The sequence below is a fragment of the Anabrus simplex genome, chromosome 1, assembly GCF_040414725.1.
Source record: "Anabrus simplex isolate iqAnaSimp1 chromosome 1, ASM4041472v1, whole genome shotgun sequence".
In the NCBI taxonomy this organism is placed as follows: Eukaryota; Metazoa; Arthropoda; class Insecta; order Orthoptera; family Tettigoniidae; genus Anabrus; species Anabrus simplex.
In genome coordinates, this window is record NC_090265.1 from 645,510,124 (window position 1) to 645,532,421 (window position 22,298).

Consider the following 22,298-nt stretch of genomic DNA (forward strand, 5'->3'; position numbering starts at 1 on the left):
TTTATATGGAGAAAGGATATTCAATTGGCCTGCTATCGTCATTCGAAACGTTCTGCCATAGCATAGCTCTTACATCAACGTTTGTATCCGTATCACTTTCATCATCTGAGGATTGTTCAACACTTGATTCACCAGCACTAAACTCAGAAATGTCTGATATATCACTGTCACTATTTAGTACTGTGTCCTCTATGTTGCTATTGGGAATACGCGTAATTTTATCCTTCCGTAACTGACGTGATCTATTTGTTGACGCCATGACAGCTGGACTGGTGCACAGCGAGAGTTGGGCTACATTCACTCCATGGAATATCTAGCTGTACTGGGAGATAGATTACATATAGATGTTCCGAAGTTTGACGAGAGAGTTCAGGACACATGCAGCTACTTTTCTGCATAGGCATCTGTCGAAATGGCTTTCAAGTTTTCAAGCGAGTTATGCTCGACAAGCTCGACATCTGATCTTTGAAGTAAAGAGTGAAAGTCAAGCAGACCTCGACATTCGAATGGAAAGGGTTAAAGAAACCGATCATCCTTGGAATTGTTCCCAAGAAATGAGATCATGGATGAGTTCCCGCTTGCTTGTCCACCATTATCAAGAATGTAACTGGGAATGTCCTCCTCGGGCAGCATGTCTTGCTGAGGACACAATAGATGGAGAAGGTAGAATGACAGCCTCCTTGGAGATCACGATCCACAGAATTGTGGATTATAAGGATTCTATAATCTATATATATATATATATATATATATATATATATATAAAATAGCTTGTCCTGACTGACTGACTGATTCATCATCGCCGAGCCAAAACGACTGGACATAATGAAATTTTGGGGATACATTCATATTAAGATGTAGGTGCTCGCTAAGAGAGGATTTTTGGATATTCCGTCGCTAAGGGGATGAAAAGGGGGGTAAAATTTTAAAATGAGTGAGTCTATATTTCAAAACTTTAAAAGTTTACAGATGTAAAAATTGGTATTTAGAATCTTCATTAAAAATAAAGAAACACGTATTTTTTTGTTTTCGGGAAATCCCGATAGGAAAGGTGGAAAGGGTTGAAAAATGGGTTGAATGCATTTAATGAGGGTACTTATATCTCAGAAACTGAATATATTGCAGACCTGAAAATTGGTGTTTTGGATCACCTTTAAAAATAAAAAAACACGTAATTTTTTGTTTTTGGAAAATCCAATTAATGGGGGGGGGGGGTGAGAGGGGGTGAATTTTTAATATCAGTATATCTATATCTCAAAACTTTGAAAGTTTACAGATGTAAAAATTGGTATTTAGAATCTTCATTAAAAATAAAGAAACAAGTATTTTTTTGTTTTCGGAAAATCCCAATAGGAAAGGTGAAAAGGGGTGGAAAATGGGTTGAATGCATCTAATGAGGATACTTATATCTCAGAAACTGAATATATTACAGACCTGAAAATTGGTGTTTTGGGTCTCCTTTAAAAGTAAAGAAACACGTATTTTTTTTGTTTTTGGAAAATCCAATTAATGAGGGTAGAGGGGGTGAATTTTTAAAACGAGTGTATCTATATCACAAAACTTTTAAAGTTTATAGATGTAAAAAATTAGTATTTAGAATCTCCCTTAAAAATAAAGAAACACGTATATTTTTGTTTTCGGAAAATCCCAATAGGAAGGGTGGAAAAGGGTGAAAATATGTTGAATGCCTTTAATGAGGCTAATTATATTTCAGAACCTGAAGATATTACAGACCTGAAAATTGGTATTTGGAATCTACTTTAAAATAATAAAGAAACAGGTATCTTTAAAAATAAAGAAACATGTATTTTTTGTTTTCGGAAAATCCCAATAGGAGGGGTGTAAAAGGGTGAATAATGGGTTGAATGCCTTTAATGAGGATACATATATCTCAGAAACTGAAGATATTACAGAAATGAAAATTTGTATATGGGATCACCTTTAAAAATAAAGAAACACGTATTTTTTTGTTTTTGGAAAATCCCATTAATGGCGGTTAAACAGGAATGACATATTTGGGTGAATTTTTTGAAAGACAGTATTTACAGAATATCTGAGAAACGTAGAATGTTACAGACGTAAAAAGTGATATTTGGAATCTCCTGTAAATGTAAAGAAACATAGGCGATTTGTTTTTGGAAACTCCTCTTAAGGGGAACTAAAAAGGGGGTTAAATTTTAAAATGAGAATTTATACAGTATATCTCAAGAAACTTAACATGTGACAGAAGTGAAAAATGGTATTTTTATCTCTATAAAAATAAGGAAATGTGTATTTTTAGTTTTCGGATGTAGTACTTGGGTGGAGGGGGGGGGGGGGGGGAGGGCATAAAAGTGACTGAAAATGGTGTTGAATTCTTTTAATTAGGCTACTGTTATCTCAAAAATGAATATGTTACAGGCGTGAATTTTGATATTTGGAATCTGCTTTAAAAGTAAAGAAGCACGAATTCTCAGAAAATCCAATGAATGGGGAGGGGGGAGGTGAAAGAATTGAAAAATTAATTGACTTAATTCTATGAGAATACTTACATCTAATAAAAACTAAAGTTGTTACGGCCTACAGACGTGAAAATTGGTGTTTGGATCTCCTTTAAAGACAAAGAAAAGCCCGTTTTGTTGGGGGGGGGGGGGTGATCATCTTGGGAGGCGTGAGTGAAAAGGAGTTGAATTCCTTTCATGAGGACACATAAATCAAAAACTGAAGAAGTTACAGTCGTGATAATTGGTATTTAGAAGACCCTTTACTATTAAAGAAACAAGTCTTTTTTGCCGGAAAATTCACTTTGGGGGTGAGAGGAGTGTGAAAGTGAAAAAAAGTGAATTATTTTAATCTGAAAATTGAAGGTAATAGACGTAAACAATGGTGTTTGGAATCTCCTTTAAATATAAAGAAACACGCCTTCTTTTAGTTTTTTAGGTGGGGGGGGGGTAAATAAACTTAACGGCGGTGCGGTGTAAAAGGAGTTGAGACCAATTGATTTTACTGTTCATAATGTATTTATAAGGAGCCTCTGTTGCTCAGACGGTAGCGCGGCGGTCTCTCACAGCTGGGTTCCGTGGTTCAAATCCCGGTCTCTCCATGCTGGACAAAACGGAGGTGGGACAGGTTTTTCTCCGGATACTCCGGTTTTCCCTGTCATCATTCATTCCAGCAACACTGTCCAATATTTCATTTCATTTGTCATTCATCGATCATTGCCCCAGAAGAGTGCGACAGGTTTCGGCTGCCGGCACAATTCCTATTGTCGCCGCTAGATGGGGACAGGCTGTAGATTTTCGATGTACTTATTCTGATCATAAACCGATCATTTTTAATCTTTCCTGGGTTCGTGTTCAACAGCCATCTTTCCCTTCGGAGAACGTTCTTGGATTACAGTACTTTCTCCTGGCATATAAATAAAAATTTAAACACATTTGAAATAAACGATAGGAATGAGATTGACCGTCCAGTTTTTCACCTCTATAATAAGGTAAATAATGCACGGAAGTATGTCATTCGTATGGCCAGAAATCACCCACACTTGCCTACGCGCGACAATGGCGCTGGTCACATTCTCAACAATGACAATGGCAGCAGATATAATTTACCGCCAAGTCGCGGTCTTCATCTTGCTGTTGGGTCTAGAACATCTATAATAATAATAATAATAATAATAATAATAATAATAATAATAATAATAATAATAATAATAATGTTCTGGAACGTCGTCAAATGTGCGGACCGCGCTGGAAACGGGTCCTGGACGGGTAATGACTAAGAATGCAGTCCGGCTGCGGGTTCAGAACCGCCAAGGCGCCCAAGACGACACCACGCCGCCGGATCTCCTGAAGGATTTCATCCATATTAAAAATGCTTATAGGAAAACATGGCAAAGATTTAGGGACGCAACTGACCGGGTGGAATACCTGGACCTAGCCCGGGAAGTACGAAATCGATTGCTGGAAAGAAAGATTGAAAAATGGAGGGAGACTTGCCGTAATCTATTAGAAAACGAGTCAGATCGCGAATTTTGGCGGATTCTCATAGAAAACGAGTCAGATCGCGAATTTTGGCGGATTATATATCTAAAACAATAAGCATTCAATTATAAATTTCAGTATAGTACCGTAGCGAAGCACGGGTACCTTGCTAGTTTATTTATAAAAGAACAGTGCGCGTAAAGGCGCGCGGCTGTGAGCTTGCATCCGGGAGATAGTAGGTTCGAATCCCACTATCGGCAGCCCTGAAAATGGTTTTCCGTGGTTTCCCATTTTCACACCAGGCAAATGCTGGGGCTGTACCTTAATTAAGGCCACGGCCGCTTCCTTCCAACTCCTAAGTCTTTCCTATCCCATCGTCTCCATAAGACCTATCTGTGTCGGTGCGACGTAAAGCCCCTAGCAAAAAAAAAATATAAAAGAACATGACTGACTGACTGACTGATTCATCAACGCCGAGCCAAAACTACTGGACATAAAGGAATAAAATTTTGAGGATACATTTATATTACAATGTAGGTGCTCGCTAAGGGAGGATTTTTTGATATTCCTTCATCAAGGGGGCGAAAAGAGGGGTGAATTTTAAAAATGAGTGTATCTGTATCTCAAAACTTTAAAAGTTTACGGATGTAAAAATTGGTATTTAGAATCTCCTTTAAAAATAAAGAAATGCATATTTTTTTGTTTTCAGAAAATCCGACTAGGAGGGGTGAAAAAGGTTGAAAAGTGGGTTGAATGCCTTTAATGAGGATACTTATATCTCAGAAACTGAAGATATTACAGACCTGAAAATTGGTATTTGGAATCTCCTTTAAAAATAAAGAAACACATATTTTTATGTTTTTGGAAAATCCAATTAATGCGGATTAAACAGGAGTGACAATTGGGGTGAATTTTTAGAAAGATTATATCTACAGTATATCTCAAAAACTGAACATGTTACAGAAGTGAAAAATGGTATTTTTAATCTCTGTTAAAAATTAAGGAACATGTATTTTTTTGTTTTCGGAAAAAGCATTTACGTAGGGGGTAAAAATGACTGAAAATGGGGTTGAATTATTTTTATTAGGATACTGATATCTCAAAAACTGAAGATGTTACAGATGTGAAATTTGGGATTTGGAATCACCTTTAAAAATAAAGAAATAAGTATTTTTTGCTTTTGGAAATCCATTTGGGGGGGGGAATTGAAAAATTAGTTGAATTATTTGTATAAAGATACTGTACTATTATCTCAAAAACGAAAGATATTGCACACGTGAAACTTGGTATTTGGAATCTGCTATAAAAGTAAAGAAACGCGTATTCGTTTGATTTCGGAAAATCCAATGGTGTGCGTGTGTGTGCGTGTGTGAAAGAATTGAAAAATTAATTGAATTAATTGTATGAGGATAGTTAATCTAATAAAAACTAAAGTTGTTACAGACGTGGAAATTGGTATTTGGATCTCCTTTAAAAACTCGCATTTTGGGGGGAAAGTCATCTTGGGGGGCGCGGGGTGAAAAGGAGTTGAATACGTTTTATGACACATATCTCAAAAACTGAAGATGTTACAGTCATGATAGTTGGTATTTAGAAGATTGTTTACTAATAAAGAAACAAGTATTTTTTCAGAAAATTCACTTAACGGGGGAGGGGGGGGGGGCGGAGTGTGAAAGGGAGTGAAAAAAAGTGAATTCTTTTTATGGGGATACTTATATCTCAAAACTGAAGGTAACAGATGTGAACATTGGTATTTGGAATCTCCTTTAAACATAAAGAAACACGCCTTCTTTTTTTGGGGGGGGAGTAAAACAACTTAACGGTGGTGGGGTGAAAAAGGAGTTGAGACCAATTGCTTTTACTGTTCATAATGCACTTGATTCTGATCGTAAACCTATCATTTTAAATCTTTCCTGGGTTCGTTTTCAAGAGCCATCTTTTCCTTTGGAGGCTTCAAGTTAGATTGCAGTAGATTCTCCTGGCGTATAAATAAAAATTTAAACACATTTGAAATAAACGGTAGGAAATATATTGACCGTGCAATTGTTCACCTCTATAATTAAGGTCAATAATGCTCGAAAGTATATTATTCGTATCACCAGAAATCCTGTGCACTTGCCTACGCGCGACAATGGTGCTGGTCACGTTGTCAGCAATGACAATGGCAGCAGATGTAGCGGTCTTGCATCTTGCTGCGGGGTCCAGAATATCAATAGTAGTAGTAGTAGTAGTAATAATAATAATAATAATAATAATAATAATAATAATAATAATAATAATAATAATATTCTAAATTCAACTAATATCACCCACCCTAATAATAATAATGTTCTGGACCGTCATTCAAATGTACGAACCGCGCTGGAAACGGGTCCTGGCTATGAATGCAGTCCGGCTGTGGGTTCAGTACCTCCAAGGCACCAAGACGACACCAAACCCGAATCTCCTGAAGGATTTGGTCCATATTAAAAATGGTTATAGGAAAAGGTGGCAAAGATTTAGGGACCCAGCTGACTGGGTGGAATACCTGGACCTAGCCCGGGAAGTACGAAATCAATTGCTGGAAAGAAAGATTAAAAAATGGGAGGAACTTTGCCGTAATCTCTCAGAAAACAAGTCAGATCACGAATTTTGGTGGATTCTCTCAGAAAACTAGTCAGATCGCGAATTTTGGTGGATTATATATAAAACATTTAGCAATCAATTATAAATTTCAGTATAATACGGTAGCGAAGCACGGGTATCTTGCTAGTAATGTATATAATACTAAACATTTTGTAAAATAAAGTATTGATTAAGTGGAAAACTCACCCTTCATACTTGTGTGTTATAAGATTCTGCAGATGATTTGGTTTGATGGGGATGAAGATGTGGAGATTGTCTTTGTTCTGTCATGTATTCATGTTTGTCCTTGTCTCTTTTTCTATTGCTCCCTGTTCTAATGCTAATCTATCATTTTAATCACCCTATTATGAGTTTTTATTCATATTCTTTTGTATTTATGACTTGATTTTACCCTTGCTTGTTCCTTTCTATTCCTTATAAATAATAATCTAGGTAGTGAAAGGTTAAATTGAAACAAGTTCCCAGTTATTATCCTATGTATTTTGAGAAGAAAGGGAGGCTATGTAGAAACCTAATATTAGTTTCAGTTAAAGTGAGCATTGATGGGTGTTTCTGATTTTTTAGTCTGAGAACTTGTACATACATCATCAAATTTATTATTAGTAGAACTTTATAGATGTATATTAATCCTTATTATGGTTCACATACTTCATTTCTCTTTTTATCTCCAGGTAGAAACTGTCAAAACAATCAAGACTCAGGAGATAAGAAAATGGTTAGATGATCACACTGAAAGTGGAAACAAGTCAAATTTCAGGAAACTCTCGACGCAGGTTAGTAGACAGTTTTTTATTTTTTATTTTTTATTTAGCTAATATATTTACAACCCGTGTTTCACCTAGAGGTATATCACAGGATATTTACAGTTATGGTAGCAACATATAGATAAATTTAGTAGAACGTTCATCAACTTCATTGTATGGATCTGTATTGACCATTACTCAACTTTGATTGAGAGAGTTTTCACCTTTCAGTACTTTTATTTTACCCTACATATACATAGGACTAATACATTATATACTGTGGAGTGATGTACGCACATTGAACACTAATTATAGCGTACCAATCACGTCTCATTATTTGAGGGAGTGATACATTTTAAACAATTTGTCTGTTCTTGCAGCGAACGTAAATGCTTGTACTTTATCTCAACTTGTCTGAACGAAGCGAGCATGTACCGATCTTGTCTGCCATATAGTGTATAACAAAAGCTAAAGGTTTCCACCTATTCAGCACTGTTTGTTTTAACCTTAAAAAAGGTACACATATTTGTTGAAGCAAGCATAAAATTCAATGTAAGATAAGTAAAGATTTGAAAAACACTCATCGCAGTCACATGTCCTGTGCAAACTCTCAGCTTTCCTCCAATTTGAAGATTGCACCTCACAGAAGACCAGGTGAAGCACAAAAAATACCAGCACTTGAGGGATCTTCTAGAACTCTGCTCAGCTGAAACGAGTGTGAACAGAATGATGTTGATGGGAAAGTGTTGAGATGTTCATTTGTTTCCAACATGGAAGAAATAAAGAGCTTAAGGTGGGGCTGAGGTATGTGGAATGGTGGGTGATTGCTGGAGGGAAAGAAGGGGTTTAGAGACTTAATTTCTTTTTATTGAAAATAGGAATTAATAGATCAAATAAAGGGTTTGTTTTTCAGATATTTCATTATGAAATTAGGATTAAAGAATTGATCCAATAGGGAAAATTCATAATTTTCAAAAATATTTTTTTTGAAAAGTACACCAATGAAATAGTACGTAAACGTATTACAATGAGGTAAGTTGCCTTGTTTTCTACCATTAAAAAAATGTTCAAATGCTTTTCCGCAAGGCGAGTGAAACGGCTTCTGACATAATTGGCGCGCTGTAACGTCACGATCCAATACCGCATGCAGCTCTACCAGTTATTGTGCATCAGCCGTTACTAAAAGCCGATTGTTTATTATTCGTGATCGTGAATAACTTCAAAATGACAGAAGAAAGGTTCAAAACAGCACAGTCAGACAATCTATCATGTGTAGCTATCATCATTCTTGAAAAATAGTGACTTTTGTGGCCGCAGAAATTCGCGGATAAAAAGCAAGTTTGTAAGTGGTGTCTTTTATATACGTGCAATGTATTGTAACTCATAGTATTAGGATAAGAGCCTCCGTGGCTCAGGTGGCAGCGCGTCGGCCTCTCACCGCTGGATACCGTGGTTCAAATCCCGGTCACTCCATGTGAGATTTGTGCTGGACAAAGCGGAGGCGGGACAGGTTTTTCTCCGGGTACTCCGGTTTTCCCTGTCATCTTTCATTCCAGCAACACTCTCCATTCTCATTTTGTAGCATCTATCATTCATTAATATATCACTTTGGGAGTGGCGACCCCATCGTAATAATAGCCTATATATGATTCATTCATTACATCCCTGGCCCGGTCACTGACTGGAAAACAGGTTGTAGGTTTTCATTTTCAGTATTAGGATAACAACGAACCTGGATAGAAATCATATTACTTTCAACATTTCCTTCTAGACTGATTCCCATATTAAAGAATAAAATTACATTTTCGGGCTTTCAGCATTAATAAAGTAAGAAATCGGATTTCAGCACTAACATAAACATATAGGTAGCATTATAGTACTAGTCCGCCTCTGTGGTGTAGTGGTTAGTGTAGTGGTAGCTGCCACCCCTGGAGGCCCGGTTTCAATTCCCGGCTCTGCCATGTAAGTTGAAAACAAATAGTACGAGGGCTGCATCGGTGTCTACTCAGCCTCAGGAGGTCAACTGAGTAGAGGGGTTTCGAATCCCACCTCAGCCATCCTCGAAGTGGTTTCTCGTATTTTCCCACTTCTCCTCCAGGCACCTAAGGGCATGGCCGTTTCCTTCCCTCTTCCTTGTCTATCCCTTCCTATCTTCCCATCCTCCAACAAGGCCCCTGTTGAAAATAGCAGGTGAGGCCGCCTGGGCGAGGTAATGACCCTCCTCACCAGTTGTATCATCATACCCAAAGTCTCACGCTCCAGGACATTGCCCTTGAAGCGGTAGAGGTGAAATCCCTCGCTGAGTGCGAGGGAAAAACCAAACCTGAAGGATAAACTGATTAAGAGAGAAAGAAAGAAGGAAAGAAAGAAAGATCATAGTACTATATGTCTATAATCTATCATTCCTGAAAAAATATATATTTATGGTTGGGGCAACTGGCCTACCCACTTCCGGGGCCCATGAAAGAGAAACATATCTTGGTGGAGGGAAAAAGTTAAACATGATAAAGATAAAGATAAATATTACTTCATCTAGTTTTCACAAGTCGGGCTGAGTGGTTCAGACGGTTGAGGTGCTGGCCTTCTGAACCCAACTTGGTAGGTTCGATCCTGGTTCAGTCCAGTGGTAGTTGAAGGTGCTCAAATACATCAGCCTTGTGTTGGTAGATTTACTGGCACGTAAAAGAACTCCTGCAGGACTAAATTCCTGTACATCGGCGTCTCCAAAAACCGTAGAAGTAGTTAGCGGGCGTAAAGCCAATAACATTAATTACATTTGGCTTTTAACAAGCTGAGCATATCACGCAAGAAAAGTGTCCTGGTGACATTTTAGTCGTTCAATACAGGAATGTCTTTGGGTATTGTGACTTTTACTTTTTTTTTGCTTTACATCGCACAGTCACAGATAGGTCTTATGGTGACGATGGGACAGGAAAGGCCTAGGAATGGGAAGGAAGCGGCCGTGGCCTTAAGGTACAGCCCCAGCATTTGCCTGGTGTGAAAATGGGAAACTATGGAAAACCATCTTCAGGGCTGCTGACAGTGGGGTTCGAACCCACTATCTCCCGGATGCGAGCTCGCAGTTGCGTGCTCCTAACCGCACGGGCAACTCGCCCGGTATTTTTATCCTTCGGTTTATTGACTTGGCTTGTATACCCTAAAACTTACGCTAAGTTGGATAATATTTTAAACACCAACATCACTATTTTCACCTGTGTGCAATTATGTTATTTATTTCACTAATATTATGATAATTATTATAATTGAGCAATGTTAACTAATAAGACCCCAACAGACAAGCATTGGTTTTGTGTAGAGATATATATTTGTTAAATTCACGTTGTTTTCTTTCATGACGTACATGCCTATTTTTTGTTATATTATGGAGTATTTAGCTATAGCCTAAATTTCTTTACAAATGTAAGCTCTTCAATAAAAACATAAATAACTGTCGCATGCTAAGATAAATTGGTATAATTAGAGCTGTCAATATAGTTCATAACCCCTTTGGTTTATTACGTAAACATGGATCACCCAAAACATAGGTTAGGTTTGGAGAATACTTTAATAATCAGCATTAATTAATGCATTGTTTATTACTTTCATATTCCAAGATGTAAATGAAGTATTTAACTAAAGCATCATACATAAAAATTCAAAGTATTACCACTAGAACAGCTGACATGGAAAAGTGATTGAAAATTCAAACAAATTCAACTTACGTTAAAATGATCTTAAAAAAAAATAAACTGTAGACTTTTCCGTTATATCACCAGCATTTCTCCAGCTCGGCAAAATCCATTTCTCCCTAGTTTTAGCGTCTTTGGAACATTTATAAACAATTTGTTTGGGATGGTATGCGATGTGCTATTGCTCATCGGAACTATACACCATTTATAAGTTTTCTGCCTCACTGTCTGCGCAGGATTCATTTTAAGTCTAAAATATACCACTCAGATTATTATGCAATGTATAGACTTCAAATTTAACCAAACCAGACACTAACATAAAGTAGAAATATGCTAAGTGTATCCTGCTTCTCACAGCACACTATGTGTTATTTCGTCTGCTAATTCAGTCAACCTGTACGATGATGTCAGACCAATGAGATCGCGTACTTGCGTGACGTGACATTTTCGTACTTTAATTTAGATTTTTATCATGTTTGGAGTTATTATTTGTACATTCTGATCACATTTTTGAATTCTGTGCGAAATTTTGAACCAGATTAGCATATTTTTAATTAAAACCCCGGATCATGCATGTTCCCTATTATGAAAGATATTGAATTGAGATAACCATTTTTAAGGTTTTTAGATGTTGTTCAGTATTTGTGAATTTATGGTTTGTGTCCATCATATGTTTTCCCATAGCTGAAAATCTATTATATTTACATAAATTTACATGTTCTAAGTATCTTGTGTCGAAGATTCTACCTGTTTGTCCAATATAGGTGGACAGACAGCTACTGCATTTAAGCATATAAACACCTGATCTGTAAATTTTTTAAATTATTGTTGTTATTATTAATTGTGCTGTGTACAATTGATGCATTATTATTGTCTGTTTTAAAAAGATATTTGTATATCATGTTTTATGAAAATGTTGGAAATCTGGTATATCTGTGGATTGTTAAAAGTGAAAGTGGAAAATAAGGTTTTGTTAGTTTTTTCTACTTTAGCGAGGGTAGTGGAAAGTCGATGTCTGACTTTATTTATTCAATGAAATGTTTATTATATTCGTTGGCCTTGGCTATGTTTCTGATGGTGTTTAATTCATGTATAAGATTTTTTTTGACGTTGAGATATTGAATGCACGATGAACCATGCTGTAGTATGCTGGACGTTTGTGGACTTGTGGATGTAAAGAGTCTTGATGAATGGTATTTATGGTTTATGTAGGTTTTCTATAAATTTTGTAGCTAAGGGAATTATGGTGTCTTGAGATAGTTAAGTGTAAAAAATTGATTTTATGTTCAGTTTTTGATTCTAGAGTGAATTTGATATATGGATCAAGTGTGTTTAGCTTTGAAAGGGTGGTGGTAGCGTCGACTTAAGTTCTCATCCATTTTAACTATAGTATCATCTACATATATGGCCCAAAATTAAATGTTGTCAAAAATATTGTTAAAAATTCTGGTATGTTCCAAATTATCAAGGTAGATTTCAGCCAAGATTTCCAAGGCTGGTGAGCCCATCGCTAGACCATTTTGTTGGCATATAGTGTTGTTAAAACTAAAGTAATTGTTATTTAAAACAAATTTAAAAATAGAAGTAAATTCAAGAATTTCAACTTTACTTAATTTACACGGATATAATAAACATTTCATTGAATAAATAAAGCCAGACATTGACTTTCCACTACTCTCACTAAAGCAGAAAAAACTAACAAAACCTTATTTTCCACTTCAGATATGGGGATGCTGGGATACATGTTACTGATAATGAATGAATGGGTGAAGTGGTTAGGTTTGATTTTAAAAAAGGTTGATTTTGTCAACTAGTATTTTAGAATTTCTAATAGATTTGTTGGCTAGAAAATGGTAATTTCTTTTTAAGAATCTCTGGATGAACTGTAATGTTTTATATACAGGACTGGGTCTGTAATTAACTATCAGTCTAATGGGGATGCCAGCTTTATGGATTTTTATATAAACTTTATTGCGCACAAGTTGTGCAGTATTAGGATAATTAATCAATACAGAGGTCTATGATTGATTTCACACGATTTTTACACGACAGTACGTGATATCGGTCACAATGTTCATCACAGAGTTCACATATGCACATCGAGTCCGGCTCGTGGTATGTCTTCGACCTACAGATTTTGTGATGGTAGCCATGGACTGCCATGGAATTTACAAAATGTCTCAGCTCCTGGTTTGTGCCGGTCCATGCTCTGTTCATCATGGCCTCTGAAGAGTAGAACTCTGGCCATATCTCCTTCTTTTTCTTCTCCCTCTCTAACCGCAGTTTCTTCCAGTTCTCTGTACAGGGCAGATTGAATTTCCATCTCAGGTCCTCTATTAGAAATGCTTCTCTCGCGAGTTCGTACGCTAGTCTTGACTTGGTGTACTTTGAAATTCCGAGGGCTGCTTTCAAGAATCTGGCTTTCACTTTTTCCATTCGTATTAGGTCTTTATAGCTTAACTTTTCCCATGTTATCTCTATTCCGTATGTTAGAATAGGAACGATTTTGGCTTCAAAGAGGGCTATAGCTGTTTCCAGGGAAAGTTTTCTTAATGGCATGATGTCGTAGATGGCTTTGGTTGCGGCAGCTGCTCGTTGTGTTGTGTGAATTCTGAATGAGTGTGCTGTTGTCTGGACCGTTACGCCCAGATATTTGACGCTGTTCGTAGTTTGTAGAGGTTCATGTTTGAGGTAAATTTTGTCCCTTGCAGATAGGCGTCCTCCTTTCCTGAAGACCATGTGTACTGTCTTTTCTGCGTTTATTTGCAGTCCGTTGTATTCAGCCCATGTTCCTAGAGCATTTATTCCTTTCTGGAGTTCGTTAGTATCGTGAGAACCCATCACCATGTCGTCTGCGTATATATAAATCTTGAGGGACGGAGCGGAAGTTCTTATTGCTTGGACCACGTCATGTGTGGCTACGTTGAACAGAAGGGGACTAAGGGGGTCTCCTTGTAACACTCCGTTTGTCTGTATAATTTCTTGCGAGGTTGTTACGTTGTCTGAAATTATGATGGTGTTTTTACTCAGGATGTTGTGTATCAAGACGCTTAGTTCCTTGTTTTGTTCCACCATCTGTTCTAGTTTGGCGCATGTTAAGGTCCTGTTGAGATTGTCGAACGCTTTTGTAAAATCGACAAATACTGCGTGGAATTTTCCTTTTGGGAATCTTATATCCTCCTCGATGTCGTCTATGAGGTTTTTGACTGCATGTAGGGTGCTTCGGTTTTTCCTGAATCCAAATTGTTCCTCTGGGATCTTGTTGTCGATTTCCTCTGTTAGTCTTATCTTCACAAGATTCGTCAGAATTTTGAGAAAGTTGTTCTCTAGCGCGATACCCCGGTACGAGTTTGGGTCAAGTGGTTCTCCTTTTCCCTTGTATATCATTCTAATTTTCGAGGTTTTCCAGCTCACCGGGATTTGTCCTTTATACAGACATAAGTTCATCATGTTCGTGATTGCTGGGATTAAAACTTCCGAGGCTGCTTTGATGTGCTCGTTAAATATCCCATCCGGGCCTGCTGCCTTCTTGTTTTTCAATGTTGATATAGTGTTTCTAATTTCCTCTGTTGTAAATCTTCTGATGTCATCGTATTGTCTTGTTATTTCATGAGCTTCGTTGACACTTTGTTGGTTTAGGATGTTTGTGAAGTGAGCCTCCCAGATTGGCATCTCTATTTTCCCCATTGTCTGTGACTGTCGTGGCTTTAGAGCAATGTAGGGGTTTTCTTTTGCTTCTTCCACCATTCTTCTAGCCTCGAGTTCTGTGAAATCGTCTCGTTTCTTCTTTAGAAGGTTTTTATATTCTTTTCTGAGTCTGCTATATGTGATCAGGTCGTCCTGATTTTGAGTGCGTTTGGCCACGTGAAGGGCTCATATGACTCTCTTTCTCTCTGTATAGCATTGTTGATCGAACCATTTCTTTGCCTTTCTCTCGTTTATTGTGGAGGTTGCGGCTTTGATTATGTCTTCTAGCGCTGTTGCAGCAGCATCTAGGTCCTTTTCCTGAATCTTGTTTTCAAAGATGGTAAGCTTGTCTCCATTTTCGCGTATTTTATTCACGTCTATCTTTCTGGAGGTTCTTTTCGTATGGTTTGTTTCCTGTCGTGTGCCTGTAGACTCTTTCAATTTGAAAGTAGTTGTCACTGGACAATGTTTCTTTATTGGTGTCACCGCGTCGGAATATAACACCTTATGGTCCGTTACTTCTAGATCGTTGCCTTTGTACAGGATTATGTCTATGGTACTGCTACCATTATGTGCGAAGTATGTGTTGTCTTCTCTCTTACTAACCAGTGTAAATCCCTCTTCAGCCATCATCTGTAGTAGTTCCCTACTTCTGCAATCATACTTATCTAGCCTACAGTTTAGGTCGCCCGCTATAATAATACTTTTTCCCGTGGCCGTCTTTCCTAGAGCAGTCATCACGATTGCTATGATGTCTTCAATCGGGGTCAGTGGTTCGATGTATAGGCCTACGAAAGTCACTCTCTCGGACTCCATTATTATGGTGTCTTCTTGTTCACAGACGCAAGATGTTCTTCCTATCGTTGGTTTGTAGAAGCAGGATATTCCTTTTGTAGGTCTTCCCCTCGGTCCTTTTATTGCAGGAATATGTTTTGAGTAGAAACCGGGGATTTCTATATTGTCCGTCGCGAAAGTCTCTGTCAGGATGAGTATGTCATGGCTACTTAGGAGCTCGCCTTCAGTTAATTCTAAGGCGCTTTTAAGTCCTTCAACGTTCCATAGTAGGAGGTTAAGCTTCGAGTTCTGCACCTCTGCTTTGGGGACGAAAAAACCTGTACCTTCTAATTATGGCCCCTTCAGGCCATTCTTCTGGAACTGTGATTTTGTGAAGCTCGTTTAATGGTATGCCTACTTTGTAGGCTTTTAGAGTTCCTTTGGATTTTATTTCCTCACATTCTATTATTTCCGTCACCTTTAGTTTCCGGAGGTGTCGGATAAGTTTCTCCAGAGTGGAGTTATAGTGGAGGCGTCCTATATAGAGCCACGCTTTGCGTACGGCTGCCTGAAGTGGGCCGTCTGTTGCGTCCGTTTCTTGTTGGGGTTGTTGCTGCGTGCCCACTACTATTGGGGTCATTTTCTGTTGATTCCCTCGGCGCTTCCTTCTTGCTGTCCATGTTTGGTTGTTTTCGTCGCCGATTGATTCGTCAAAGTCTACTTCCTTTTTGTCGTTGTTAACTGAAATCTCTTCGTCTCTCTTGTCGTTAATTAAGGCTCTTTGTGTAGTTAGCGGGTTGGGAGATTTTCGCGTTATTTCTTTCGGTTTAGTTCCGCTTGGTACATTCTCAGTTGTTTTTGCTGTGGTCACGGACCCAGCTAAGTGTGTAATTTGGGTTCTGATTTTCTCATCTATTAAATTTCTTAGATTGTTGGTGAGATGTTCTATCATGGCCTCCATTTTTTGTGTTAGTTTTTGGGAAATTTTTTCTTCCAGTTTATTTTCAACTTCTATTTCCAACTCACTTGTTATCGCGGGTTGTTGAGTATCGTGTCGTAACTTCTTACTGTCTATGCTGAAAGAGTCGGCCCGGAGGCCGCTAGGTATCGGCTGTGTTATGTTCCTGCCAGAGTAGTCGGTGGAATGGCTACTTGGTGTCGCCTCCTGACTTCTGTGAATGTTCCATTGTCCAACAGGAGTTGCTAGCGTCTTGTTTCGACATGCTGTTTCTTGCTTCGGGTCGCTAGATGTGGCTGGTTGTCCTATTGAGTAGCTGTCGTCTACTTCTATATCTGTACTTATACCTGTTCTAACCTCATTTCGAGTATTCTTTGCTGCCTTTTCACTTGCCTCTAAGGCTGATTGTAGTTCTGCAAATAAGTTTCGTATGTTACTTACGATTCTGTGCAGAGTTTCCTTGGCTTCCTTTTTCAGGTAACTGCCTCCTTCCGCTATATTCACAAGTTGTGTCAGGGCCTTGTCGAGACGCGCCTTAGACTTCTCCGCCATCTTTTTAGACTCAATATGGCGGATTGATTTTTCTTTATTCTCCGCTACACGTTAGCGCTTAGATCACAGAACTGGAGTGCGACCTTACTGTGTTTAAAATCTATGACAAGATGGCTTCTTACAACAAACAAGAATATTTTGACACTAAAATATCAATTTTCTCTGAATATTCTCTATTCTAGTAGTAAGTAGAGACTTTAATATATCTCTGAAACTTAGTCTACTTGATTAAACCTGTATTATCACGTCGATTCACTCTGTAACTCACTTTCTTCGTCAATTTTTGTAGCCACGATGAACTCGCACGCAATTAGCCATGGCACAGTTTTTTTTTTTTTTTGGAAGTGCATTGACACGAGGTACTTATAACATGTAAATTCCTGTAAATATAATAGATTTTTCAGCTTTGGGAAAACATATGATGAACTCAAACCATAAATTCACAAATATTGATCAAGATCTAAAAATCTTCAATCAGCTCAATATCTTTGAGAACTGGCTCAATTCTTTAATCCCAATTTCAACCTTAATGAAATATCTAAGAAAACAAACCCTTTATTTGATCTATTAATGCCTATTTTCAATAAAAAGAAATTAAGTACTCTAAACCCCTTCTTTCCCTCCAGAATCACCCACCATTCCACATCCCTCAGCCCCACCTTACGCTTTTTTTTTTTCTTCCATGTTGGAAACAAATGAACATCTCAACACTTTCCCATCAACATCATTCTGTTCACACTTGTTTCAGCTGAGCTGAGTTCTAGAAGAATCCTCAATTGCTGGTATTTTAGTCCTTCACCTAGTTTTGTGTGAGGTACAGTCTTCAAATAGGAGGAAAGCTGAGAGCTTGCACAGGACATGTGATTGTGATGAGTGTTTTTCAATTCTTTACTTATCTTTCATTGAGTTTCATGCTTGCTTCATAAATTTTATCTATATTCATTTCTTGCCACTTTGATTTTGACTGATGATGGTCTCTGGTATGACCAAAACTAATTTCAACAAAAATGTGTAACTTTTGTAAGGTTACAGCAACAAACAGTATTGAATAGCTGGAAAACCTTTAGCTTTTGTTTTACACTATATTGCTCTTCAGTACAGATTAATATGAAATTTATTACCTATGACTTGTCTGCCATCTCGTGTCAGAAACTCAAACTGTGTCTAGTCAGCTACCCCATACCTTGTGGTTGTGTGTGTGTTTTCTCCTGGTGAGAGTGAGTTTTCTCTCCAGAGAGTATTCGTTTGTCCGTCATGTAACTCAGAAGATGTGTCGTTCGTGGCTTGAGATTGCAAGAGCTGCTAGGCTGTGTAACGGCCAAATAATTGCCTTCCTCTTGGACTCAGGCTAAGTGCCTGTTTGTAATTACTTCTGTGTTGCTAAGAACTTGAAAAATTATGTAAATTAAATGTTTTATTATGTGACTATGCCAAGGAATCTGCAGTATAACTGTAAGAACATCATCTTTACTTTCTATTATGCTTCATACTATGTGAGTATGCTAAATTGACTGTTCTACTTGGAAGAAATTCTGAACAACATTCAAAACTACTTTGTGTGTTTCTAGTCTCAAAACAGGAATTGTGTAATCTAAATTTTACCATATTTGAAATATAAATTATAATTTATGTGTGCTTCGTTGAGTAAATGTTTGGCTAAATAATTCTTCATTACCAGTGAAAATTATTTTACATTGTGTGGTTGGTCTGAAAATTAATTGGTATGGTACTTCGTGTATGTCATATACACCTTATCATTTGTAAACAAGACGAATAGTGAAAGCTTCATTGAAATATTTTATATTTTTATTATTTTCGCCACCATCAGATGCATTACAAGAAGGCAACATCGAGTGGACTAGATTCAAAGAAAGCATTGTCGGAGCTGCATTGGAAGTTTGTGGTAAAACTAATAGCAAAATGAAGGGAAAAGAAACTCCTTGGTGGAACGATCGGGTGAAGATTGCTGTGAAAGTGAAAAATGAAACCAGGAAAGCCAGAGACAAAGAAATGAAAAAAGGAAGTCAAAGGAACGAATCTAGAGTAAATGAACTGCAGCAGAAATACAGAGATCAGAAGTTACAAGTAAAGAAAATTGTGGCCGAAGAAAAACAGAAAGCTTGGACTGATTTCACAGATAAACTAGAGCAAGACAGCAAAGCTAATTCTAAACTACTTTACCGAACAATACGAAATATAAGAAGAGACAATGAATACATAGCAGCAATAGAGGAACCAGATGGTAACATAGTTAGGGAGGAGACAGAAATAAGGAAGATCATGAAATCCTATTTTGATAATTTATACAACAGTACTGGGAAAGACTCCAATGATGTAACCTCGCAGGTCAGTTTAAGCTGCAATGATGAGCCTGACCAAGAGAGTCCGCCAACATGGAAGGAAGTAGAGACTGCCCTTAATAGTATGCCCAAAGAAAGATCTACAGATATGATCAAAGCAACTGGTGCAATAGGAATACAGTGGCTTCATAAAGTAATTAATGCAATATGGAAGGATGGGAAAATCCCAGATGATTGGAAAAAGGGAATAATAATACCTCTCTTCAAAAAAGGAAGCCGGAAGAAATGTAGCAATTATAGAGGGATCACTTTATTGTCTCATGGTTTGAAAATATTTGAGAAAATACTTGAAAAAAAGGCTAAGGAAAATAATAGAACCACAACTACAGGAAGAACAATATGGATTCAGAGAACACCGCTCAACTACCGATCTCATATTTGCACTTAGAATACTGTTAGAAAAGCATTGGGAGAAGGACAAAGACTTAACACTAGTGTTTTTGGATCTCGAAAAAGCATTTGATAGTGTTCCAAGGAAGACTATATGGGAATGTTTAAGAAAGAAGAATGTACCCAAAGGGCTTATCCAGAAAGTTAAAATGCTTTATGAAGACTGCTGCAGTTGCGTACAGATAGGAAATGGTAATTCTAATTGGTTTCAAACCACTAAAGGAGTGCAACAAGGCAGTACCCTTTCACCATTACTTTTTATCACTGTCATGGATGAAGTCATGAAAGAAATTAAGCAGAAGAACAATATGGACATCAATGCATTTGCATTTGCAGATGATGTAGTAATTTGGGGAAATACAGAGAAGGAAGTCCAAGAAAGGCTGAACACCTGGAATGAACATTTGAAAGGACACGGATTAACAATAAATAAATCGAAAACTGTTACTATGTCTGTCAACAGGCAGAAGAAGAAAGGAAAAATAATGCTGGAAGGTACACAACTGGAAACAGTAGACCAATATAAATATCTTGGGTGCATCATTTCAAGTGATAACAGAATACAATATGAGATTAACAACCGCATTCAAAAATCAGCTCAGTTTTACCATCAAGTTCGGAACCTCCTCTGGAACGAACAAGTTTCCTTAAGATCAAAGCAGATTCTATTCCAATCATACTTCACCCCCATAATAACATATGGCCTAGAAACCTGCACAACAACCCAACAAGTGGACAGCAAACTACAAGCCGCAGAAATGAAGTTCCTACGAACTATGGTACAGAAGACAAAAAGGGACAGGGTAAGGAATGAAAGAATAAGGGAGCAAGCTGGTGTGTACCCATCCCTGAATGAAAAAGTGACAAGGGCCCGTTTTAAATGGTTTGGCCATGTCAAACGAATGGACGATGGGAGGACAGCAAAACAATGGCTACACACAGTCGTGGCCGGAAAACGACCGGTAGGAAGACCTAGGAAGAGGTGGCTGGACCAAGTGAAAGAGGACATAGGAACAAGAGGAATCAGCTGGGATGTCGTCTTGAGAGAAGAGTGGTACATGGACAGACAGAAGTGGAGAGTGCTCGTAAACCACACCCGGGCAACTGGAGTGGAAAACTGATGATGATGATTATTTTCGCCACGTCAACTTGCGTGTTTTCTTTCTGTGTTAATTTAAAGTTACGGCAAGCTGTGCGCTCTCATTCATAAGGAATTTTACATTTTCTTACTAGCGGACCCACACTGCTCCGCAAGATTCGTTATAAATAGGTCAGATAACTCATCTTAACATGCCTGTTGTAGTCCTATTGTTTTGTCTGCTCTTTTCAATGGTTTTATGAACATTTAATAAGAAGCACGTTATGGTATTCTGCAGTCCGTAGTCAGAATTCAACTCTTCTGACGTCATCATTCCATCTGGTTGGTAAAAATCTATCCAGATCTTTTATCCTGCAGTTCTTGATGTAAAGCTTGGAATTGTGTCGTAGAAGGCAGTGGTATTTTTAATCGCAGTTCTTCTATATAGAACGGTTGTCTTGTGAGCTCATAGGTTAGTCTTGAAGGGGCGTTTTTTTACCAGGCAGAGAACTTTTTAAGATACATGGCCTTCACTCTTCCTAGTGCAGCTAGATTATGCTTCGATAGGTGTTCCCAGATAATGTTTAAGGCATTTGTCATGATGGGGTCTGTTTGTATGCAGACATTGTTCTCTTAGCAGCATGTAAGTTTTTAGAAATGCTCTGCCATCTGCTGAATATACATTATTTGGAAGCTGGAAAGGTTAGAGATTCAAAGAGAATCTAGCAGGGAATAGTATTCTTCCATGATCAGAGGAAGTGTATACTCTCTGGCTTGACAGGTAGTACTGTGTTTACGCGAATAAACCCCGCATATTAAAAAAATAATAATTGCGACACGAAATTGGGGTGCGGGTTTTATTTGTGTCAAGGTTGGCAACGCTCCTGGTTCACGTAGTTTTCAATGTTGGGTGTACAGTTATGCTTTGTATAACTGCAGATGGAAGAAAACTGCCCCCATATCATCCCATATGTCATATTTAAACGGCATACAATTCAGACTTTTAATTCAACACTGTCTTTACATTTTTTAAAAGTAGTATTTTGCAAAGTAATTTAAATTCAAATTTTCTCGGCGCCACGATAGAAGGCGTCTTCCAGAATGTGCAGGAGTAGCTTTCCTCACTTTCACTCACTTTGGTGTGTCTACAGTGTGTTTCATAGTTGCTGAGTCTGAGTGAAATCGTAACTCGCTTGTATTCAGCCTTATAAGAAAACCACAACGTCACCTAACAGGCAGTATGTGGGAAAGCAGAGTCTGCGAACACTGGCGATGCTGACAATTGGCGAAAAAGCGTGGCTCATAATTATAATCAATTCGTACGCACTGAACAATATTGCCAGTGCCGATGAAACTGGATTGTTTTTTTAAATGCTGAGATCAGCGGACTTATGGTTTTAAAGGAGATGGGGTCACTGTACTGTGTTGCAATGCAGATGGAAGTGAAAGACTTCCTCCCCTCATCATAGATAAGTTCAAT

The 22,298-nt window shown here is 37.9% G+C and overlaps 1 protein-coding gene across 1 annotated transcript in view; it reads left to right on the forward strand.

Moving 5' to 3' along the window:
- The window catches only part of Nrd1 (Nardilysin), a 197,490-nt gene that overhangs the window by 158,197 nt on the left and 16,995 nt on the right, over positions 1–22,298 (forward strand). The window contains exon 20 of the mRNA XM_067135758.2: positions 7,259–7,360. Coding sequence (XP_066991859.2) covers positions 7,259–7,360 — 102 coding nt within the window. The remainder of the gene's footprint in view (positions 1–7,258; positions 7,361–22,298) is intronic.